Source organism: Podarcis tiliguerta (genome assembly GCF_965153285.1).
Source record: "Podarcis tiliguerta genome assembly, chromosome: 1".
NCBI classification, from domain to species: Eukaryota; Metazoa; Chordata; class Lepidosauria; order Squamata; family Lacertidae; genus Podarcis; species Podarcis tiliguerta.
This window is the reverse complement of record NC_139534.1, coordinates 6582944-6592090: the sequence shown is the minus strand read 5'-3', so window position 1 is coordinate 6592090 and position 9147 is coordinate 6582944. Positions and strand designations below refer to the sequence as shown.

The window sequence follows — 9147 nt, the reverse complement described above, 5'->3', positions numbered from 1 at the left end:
ACAGTGGTCGGATCTGAAGCAAGGTTGCCGCAGAAGATTTCAATGATCAGGGTTTTTCTGGTCCACTTACACTCAAGAGGTCGTGCAGAGACAACCAATCCATGCCATTCTGCAGGGCAAGACTGATCTTTTTTCGACAGAGGCACCCTGTCTCCTCTTCTCCATGTTATGGAGAACAACAATCCCCCCGTTTCTGTACTTTCTGGCTGCACACACCACTCTGCTTTGTGCCTTGATGTTGTCCAAGTAGTTAAAGCAAAAGGATGGCTTGCCCTGGTCCTCTCTAGATATTGTGGGATGCCAGCTCCCAGATCTGGGAGGGTACCAGGAGGGTACCACCTCTCAGTTACAGCAGCACTGGGAATGGAGAGCAACAATATGCAGCTCTGCCCATGTGTTCAAGCTTGCATTGGAGAGATTCCTTGAGCCATAGTTCTTGTTTCTTGCAATGGGTTTTGCCCGCATAGTTTGAATGCACAGCATCTGTTAAGTAGAACTTCCATGGAAAACTTTCCCCCGTGAAAAGGCTTGGGAGAGACAGGTTAGATGCCAGTGGAATAATCCATGGCAAAAACTCACATCTGTGGCACTGTGGCTTTGCAGGAATAGGTGCATTCCTCCCTCCCAGCCCAGTCAGTGCAAAACTGGGCATTTGGCAAATCCTTTAAGCCTCTGAAAAACCTCAGCTGCTGCAAACAATGGATTTGTTTAATGCCAACTGTAATGGGATTTTTATTAGGAACCAGAACAAAACCAGGACTTCCTTTCACAGTAGGCTCAATCAACACTCATCAGGTGGCAGGAATTTTTAACTGTACTGAGTACCAACTTGGGCTGCCTATGAACAAACTGCAAAAACAACCATTTCAATGTCAGCTGCTCCTCTTTGCCGCCATTCACCAGGTCTCCTGCTAATCCTTCCCAAAGCGAAACCTGACATTAAGAAGCCTATAAATCCACCTCTTCCACGGTCAATTGGTGGATCAACTAGATGCCAGGAAAAGGAAACCCCAATGCTTGTTATTAATAAAGACTGATAGAGAGTCTAAGCATTGTGCAGCAATGAAAAAAGATAACACTTGCCTACAGACACTATAGCATCTGGAGATCTGCTACAGTTCATTGTAGACATGAAGGACTGATGGTCTTCCTCAGTATATTAATAATAATTTATTATTTACACCCTGCCCATCTGGCTGGGTTTCCACAGCCACTCAGGGCGGCTCCCAACAGAATATTAAAAACACGGTAAAACACCAAACATTCAAAACTTCCCTAAACAGGGCTGCCTTCAGATGTCTTCTAAAAGTCAGATAGTATTTTATTTCCTTTTATATCTCTGATGGGAGGGTGTTCCACAGGGCAGGCACCACTACCAAGAAGGCCCTCTGCCTGGTTCCCTGTAGCTTCACTTCTCACAGTGAGGAAACCGCCAGAAGGCCCCTGGACCTGGACCTGAGTGTCTGGGCAGAACGATGGGGGTGGAAACGCTCCTTCAGGTATAAGCTACCTGTCGTCTTAACAGTGAAAAAGGATGGGGGAATGTAGAGTATTCCCTGTCCTGTGTGACTACACACAAGACAGGGAATACTCTACAGGGGAAAGCATTAGAGTAGCTTCTGCTTCTCTCGACAATGGGTGTTCTTGCTGTGTGCAGCCTCCATTAGCTATTGGATGGAGCCAGAGTGTAGTTGCATCTTGCTCTCCAAATCCCAGGCAACTGGCAGTTGTGGGACCAAGTTTTGGTGTGTTTTTTTCTGGTAGAGGGGAATGAAAAGCAAGTTCTCTGCATCTGCTTCTTCTCTGCCTGATGGGCGAGGCCAATATATTTGTATCACAATCTGCTGAATTGTCGACAATGCATTTATTCATGCCACACGGGGGAATGGCCACAGGAGGGAAAGCAAAAATGAGTCCAGCAATTGGTTGTAATTAGCTGAACGGACAAGAGGAGCAGAGGCAGCCCAACACATTTTGTAGCCTGAGGATAAGTCAAAATGGCACCACCCTCTCCATGATGGTATGCATGACCCAGCCCAAAGTTAAAGCACGTTGAAACCCCACTGGGGTTTCCCCATTGGGAAAGCTAAGCAGGCGCTATAATATCACTCATTAAAGTCAACGGGACTTCAGAGAAGTAAACTTCATGCTTGCTGTTTAAGAAGCACCTTGCACTTTAAATGGTTTCAATAAAGACTATTGTGAACATACACATTTTCTATTGAACTGTTTATTGAGTGTTGTCTTTTGTACAGTAGGGGTCAGTCGCCCTCAGCAATGTGTTATGGACCACTTAGGCTTACCTGGGAGCAAGTGCATTGAACTCAAGGGATCTGCCACAGAGAAGAGGAGGTTAGGACTGCGGTGTAAGAGATCAAACCCAGATACATTATCAACACATAATCTAACTCATTTGAGTGGAACTAATAATATAACATGTATTATTCATAAATTAAGCACACTGACGTGATAGCAAATAATTTAAAACATACAATACAAAAACAATGCATGTAATTGACAAAGGGGTTGGCTCCATTGCAGTTTTCAAAAAACAACATGTTTAACACACTTACAACAAAGTAAAATTAAAAATGGCAAACCATCTCCAGAAATAAACAAGCCACTGTCAGGTTTAGATTACCAGCTATAAAATAATGCTTGGTTGTATTTCCCTCGCTCAAACTTGGGAGCAAAAGGTTTGCATTTTCCAGGTTTGTAGGTAAAATGGCTGAATGTTAAGTAAAGGTTAGATCCCTGAAACACTACAAAAGTACATTTCAGTACAGCTTCTCCTCAACGGGGTTGTTTTAACAGGGCACAATTTTAGAGCAGCTTATTTCTTCCAAAGCAAATGAAATCACTTTTATGAGAAGATTTGGACTGCCAATCTGACCAACCAATGAATTATTATAGCATGTGAAGTTAAGTTAATTAGAGACATCCATTCCATTTGCTGATTCTCTGCTTTTATTGACTATTCAGTTAATCGCTGGCTGCTAGCAGAGCAAATTATTTAGCTATTTGGGCTGGATTAGCCAAGATCCCATTTAACTGGATAATTCACAAACATACTAAGATCAAATAAAGTTAAATGATACTAACAATCTATAACTGCAATGCCTCTAGAGTACAAACAGCTTTATTATTCTGAGACACAGAGAAATTCACGGACTGTGTGGAATAGTGACATGGATCATTTGGAATTAAGGTTTTCAAAAAAAAACCCCACAACACCACCCAATGTGTTATAGAGTAGGGTGGGGAATTGTGTTAGTGAAAAGGCTGAGCTAACTATCAACTGATTAACAGCTTCATAAATAATATCAGCAAAAAGCTGGATGAATTCGGAGCATTCATCAGAGGGGCAAGCAGCAACTTGCAGGACGGGAAGAGGGAGACAATTCAACTGATTTCTTCTTTTTTAACATTTGGTTCCCATTTATAAGTGTTAATCAAGACATGACATGAATGTTGCTTACCCCTGCTTTAGATAGTGAGGGGAGCAACTGTACAAATGTTAGTTACCCCAAATCATGGGTGTCTGAGGGCCACGGGTTGCTCCCTCCTGCTTTAGATAATGGTATTTTTTGTACATCGCAACAATTTTAGAAATTGCTATTTCAATTATCAGTGTTACCAGCACACCTTTAAAGGTTTGTTGATATTTACTGCAATTCAATTGACTCAAATAATAATGAAATACACTGATAATTAAATCCATACAGAAATGGTCATATTCAGGGTGAGTCACCTGATTGTTTTTTAAAACACATATTTTGTAAATCCATGATATCCTGCATCTACCCATGCAATCTAATGCCCTTCTTTTCTTAAGAGTAACCAGCTAAATTCAAATACCCTGGGTGGGATTCAAGATTGTGCTCAGACTACCAAATATGTTGACCTGTTATTCATAGGGGTTGACACTGGCTTCAAAATTACCCTCTTTTCTGTGAGCCAATAACTTGCCAATGTCTCAAATTGGCTCATAGCTACTCTAAGGGAAGAAAAAAGAAAGAAAGAAAGAAAGAAAGAAAGAAAGAAAGAAAGAAAGAGTTTACATAAAAAGTTGGAAGAGATGCTGTTAGAATGTATTTTAAGGAAACCAGGAATTTGAAATAACTCCTTTCCCTCGTAGCATGGAAGTCAACGGGTCTCAACACTGAAACTCAATAAACTCAACACGACTTGGCACTTTCTCATGCAGAGACTCAGAAAGAAGAGCAACTATCTATGGCTTGGGAAACACATGGCTACAGAATCTGAAAGTTCCTGCTGACAAAGCAGGAATTTAAGAACAGCAGATTTGTGTTGCGCCTTTTTATGTTAAGTGCTCAAGCATCCCTCGCTGCCCTATTCTATTCTGCCATTGCAACCCATGGGACAGTGGAGACTGCTGCTCAGCTCCCAGCTTCCAAGGCAAAGAAGAGGCATCCCATAGTATTGTGCTGCAAACACAAGAAACAAAATCCTGCTCTCTGCCACGTGGACAGGACACCTCCAGCATAAAAGTCCGCCAAGGACAGACCACTACTATCAGTAACAAGCCATAGGCAGTGTGAAATGTGACACAGGCCTATCCACTTTGGTTAGTCTTTCCAAGCGGCATCAACAGTTAGCAATTCAATCTTAGGTTAGAGCCTTTGGAGCTGCTGGCGGTGCCACAGTAAAGAATCTACCTGGTGTGTGCTATTTCCTTCTACAAATGGCTGCTATTTCCTTCCTTTCAACAACATCATATTGTTTTCAGATGTGCCCCCCCCCCCATTCTCATGTTACGGTAGATTCTCAGGTTACATATTTCAAGCAGGGGACAATTCTCACGTATCACACCTGTATCTGAATACATTTGCAGAGCTCTTAAATAAATGAGTAAAAACATTACTAATGGACACCATTTTACAGGTGTGTACTGAAGCAAGTTTCACGGGATAACATGTTTGTACATGTGCACATATGCCGATGCAGGTGTGACTTACAGAAAAGTAATGTGGACAGCAGCTCTAAGATCCTGCCATTCTTTTCTCTAAAGCTTTTAGCTACAGAAACAGCCTATATCCCTACCCCTGCTATTTCTTATGTAACCAGCCTTCCCACACCTCTCATTTATAAAATTCCCATTTCAGCCAGAAGTTTTTAATTTCCTGTTTAAAAGGCACGTTAAGGTTTGGTTTACTCAGTATCCTCCACTTTAAATATATTTGTTGCCTTAAATCTGTAATCTAGAAGATACTGGATTAACCTAGCACTCTCCAGATGTTTCAGACTAGAACTCCCAAAACACCTGACCACTGAGCCTGATGGGACCTGTAGTCTAAAATACCCGGAGAGTACCACAGGGAAGGATGCATTAAATAAAACTATGCATTATTTTCACAGAACAATGCACTTCCTACAATTTAGTAACCACATTGGCATCAATATATACGCACTGGAGGAAGAACAGGAAATATGGAGAAACTAACTGCACTGAATAATAAAAGATCTCAGAGACTGTGAGCATTTGGACCTCATAATAACAACCTAAGGTTTACTGCTGTTCGCTACCGGAACAAGCCCAGGGAAGCCTCAGGCTGCTACCTTTGATTCATCTCAGTTTAGTGTTTACGCCCAAACCCTAAACTATGGTTAAGCTTAACTGGTTTACTGAAACAGGTTGGCAGCATCAACCAAGATGCGAAGTTGGCTTGTTTCACTAAACCATCGTTCAAACCAACAAAGGCCAAACTGAAGTTATCCAAAAGGGGAAGCAACAGCTTCCAATCTCCTCCGTGAGTAGGAAGCACATGAGCCTGAGAGTCTCCTAAGCATGTTGCTCAAATGATAAACCATAAACCTCTGAACACAGCCTCAAAGTGGCTAAAAGCAAAGAAACAAAATCCGGCTCAGAGGAAACATTTATGAGTGCCAGTAAATTCTGCTACCTTTTTCTGACTCTCTGCCTTCAATGTACAGACTCAGTAAGAATGAAGGCTGGAAATCTCCATTCATTGATCTGGCTGGGAAAGCTTACATAAGCTACCAGTAGGTGAATCTAGGTGCACAAGACTGGTCTGGCTAAGGGCAAAATAAACGCAGCATTTGCAAACTTCATTTGACATATCTTTAAGCACCAGATACACAGAACTGGGAGGATTCATGGGCCTCACTCCAAAGACAGATGAATAAGTGGGCAAAATGTTATGTATTACTAGGATCCCATGGGTAAAAGTCGTGTACTAAACCCCCAGGCAAAAGACAAGGAAGCCCGTTCCAATCTCTATCATAAGACACATGGAAAGTGCATCGCTATTCACAGTATGCTGTGTGCACAGTGAGTGTGGATGCACACCTGGCAATCTGCAGCCACAGTGTGCCATGTTCTGTACATGCACTTCCTTAGGCAGAATTAGAAACTGCACAAGTCCCAATTTCTCAGCCAAGATGTGCCTCCTCCTCACTGCGCTGAAGCAATTGTCCCCAGCAATTGCTCAGGCTGCTATTCCGAGTCCCCATATCAAGTGCAGCCAAAAGGATAGAGCAGCAGAGAGAGAGATGAGGGCCCTGCGAAACCCTCAGCTCACCATTTCAAAGTGTAAGAAGGTGGAGAAAGGTGCTTAGAAAAAGTGGTCAACTTCCAAAGCAGCAGCAAAGCAGTGTGTACATTGTTTAACATCAAAACAGATGCATTTTGGTGTTTAATCGTGCTACATGTGAGAAAAGCCACAGGGATTTGCATTGTTGACTTAGTAGGAGATTGGAATGTTGTGCAGATGTAAAGCTGTGCATCTTCTACAACCATGAGTTGCTATTCCAGTAGTCGAGAACAGCAACGCAGGAACTAAACAGCATTTAGCACTTGGTTCATATAGCGTACAAGGATTGCTATTCTAGTCATCTAGATGTGGATCTATAATTGAGTTTACTTTTTGAGAGGTGGGAGAGGAATGTAGTTTTAAGGACGGTTTACTAAAACATCCTTCTAAGCTGGAAAAGACCCCACAAATACATCTCATAGCCCCCCTGTGCAAAGTACTCTGGGGCCTTTAAGTTCCAGGGCCACCTTTGCTATTTCTGCAAAATAGTTCACTTGGAAACGTAATAATAAATAATGCACACAATATTTCTATTTCTAACAATAAATGCAAAGAGAATAGGAAATATTTCAAGTAAACTACATTTGGCTTTAGACCACCTGGTTGACCTAGGCTTCATGAGTGCGTTCTGCCTTCAACCTTCTTAGCAACATTGACCCTTGCTATTCAATAACCGAAAAGGTGAATATTAGCCAATCTTTCTGCAGGAAAGGATTCTGCCTGGCAGTGGAACGTTGCCTTGTAAGCATTCATTCTACAGTAGGAAAGGGATCTCTGCAGGTTGCCAGCTTCCTCCTTTGAGTCAAGTGTTCTGATAGGACAGTTCAAACATGTTGCAGGCCTCTTCCAGGCTTTCATCCATGTTGAGTCTTCTCCAGAAAGACTTCTGCTTCATCTGAAGCTCCCGTCGCACACACCTGGGGCACGGCACCGACTTCACCTTGCACTCTGAATGGAAGACGGCACCACAGCTGTCACATCTGTGAGAACAAAATCAGATATTTGTATATTAATATGTAGGTTCCTAGCTTCTCTTCCCCACCCCACTATGCAGAGGAAAGAAGTTCTATGATAAGACTGCTCCTGTGCTGGCTGCATTCTGACCTCTGAAAGCCAGCCACACCGAGAAACGCTCAGAGGATTCTCAGACATCGTTGAGTCCCAGTGAGAAGCTGTCTTATACAGTGGTGCCTCGCAAGACGAAATTAATTCGTTCTGCGAGTTTTTTCGTCTTGCGAATTTTTTGTCTTGCGAAGCACGGTTTCCCATAGGAAATGCATTGACGGTTTCCCATAGGAATGCATTGACGGTTTTAAGAAAAAGGCGCAACACATTTTCGTGTTGCGAAGCAAGCCCATAGGGAAATTTGTCTTGCGAAGCAACTCAAAAAACGAAAAACTCTTTCGTCTTGCGAGTTTTTTGTCTTGCGAGTTTTTCGTCTTGCGAAGTACCACTGTAGTGTCGGAACATTGAGTTACACTATGGGAGTGGTTTAGCGAGGCAGTTAAGAACAATGCTATGTGCAGTTAATGAAGTCACTGGGATGTAAGCAGCCTGACCGGTTGCAGGGTTGCAGCTGTTAGTATTTGCTTTAATCTCAAAATCTCTGGAAGATTTTACAAGCTTAATTACTTAAGCATGTTACCCATTCTTTTCTGGATTGGAGCACATGCAGGCAACCCAAGTGGGAGCCAAGATGACAGCCAAAGAAAACAGTTGTGCCTTTAGAAATTTTAAATCATCCACATCTGACACTAATGCTGACTTTATCAAGCTAATTCCCCTTTCGTTAGTGATTTACAATTCCTTGGGAAACGCTGGAGACCAATGATTGATGAGAGTGTCGTTTTGCATTCATTCGTGGCCTCTCCCTTTTCCCTCTTTTGATCACTCTTCTCAGTCAACTGGAGAATGTAAACGCTTATCAGGAATTTCTGTCGAAATGGACGCCTGCAGGATTATGGAAGAGTGAAACACACCTGCCGTTGCTACCCAGATGCATTAAATCAGGGGGCGGGGAGGGGCAAGAGAAGATTAATGATTTCAAAATTGAGAGCAAACACATCATTCAAACCATTTGAAAAAGTTGCAAAACACAAAAAAACCCACCCATCATCCAAAACTTCTGTATGATCAATAATCAACTTGTTCCTTGATAAAAGGGAACAGATGATTACAAGCAGGAGGACAGGGAAAAGCAGAAATGAATGACAATCTTCATGGGCTTTGCTTAAAATCCCACCAGCACTTACGCTTCTAGCTCCCAAAGCCTTCCACTACAGATCCAATTATTGTTTTCTCACTACCAAATTAAGCCTTAATATACCTAGTCATCTTAGGGACGCGGGTGGCGCTGTGGGTAAAACCTCAGCGCCTAGGACTTGCCAATCGCATGGTCGGCGGTTCGAATCCCCGCGGCGGGGTGTGCTCCCGTCGTTCGGTCCCAGCGCCTGCCAACCTAGCAGTTTGAAAGCACCCTTAAGTGCAAGTAGATAAATAGGGACCGCTTACCAGCGGGAAGGTAAACGGCGTACCGTGTGCTGCGCTGGCTCGCCAGATGCAGCTTGTCACG

At 42.9% G+C, this 9147-nt stretch overlaps 1 protein-coding gene across 3 annotated transcripts in view; it reads right to left on the bottom strand.

Annotated features, from left to right (window-relative positions):
• Positions 1 to 2214: 2214 nt before the first annotated feature.
• The window catches only part of PLEKHM3 (pleckstrin homology domain containing M3), an 89178-nt gene continuing 82245 nt past the window's right edge, over positions 2215 to 9147 (bottom strand). For all 3 annotated transcript variants that reach the window (XR_014502544.1, XM_083401481.1, XM_083401482.1), the window contains one exon: positions 2215 to 7555. Coding sequence is in view for 2 of the 3 variants with exons in the window: in XM_083401481.1 (XP_083257607.1) it covers positions 7378 to 7555 (178 nt within the window). In the remaining variant the exon portion in view is untranslated. The remainder of the gene's footprint in view (positions 7556 to 9147) is intronic.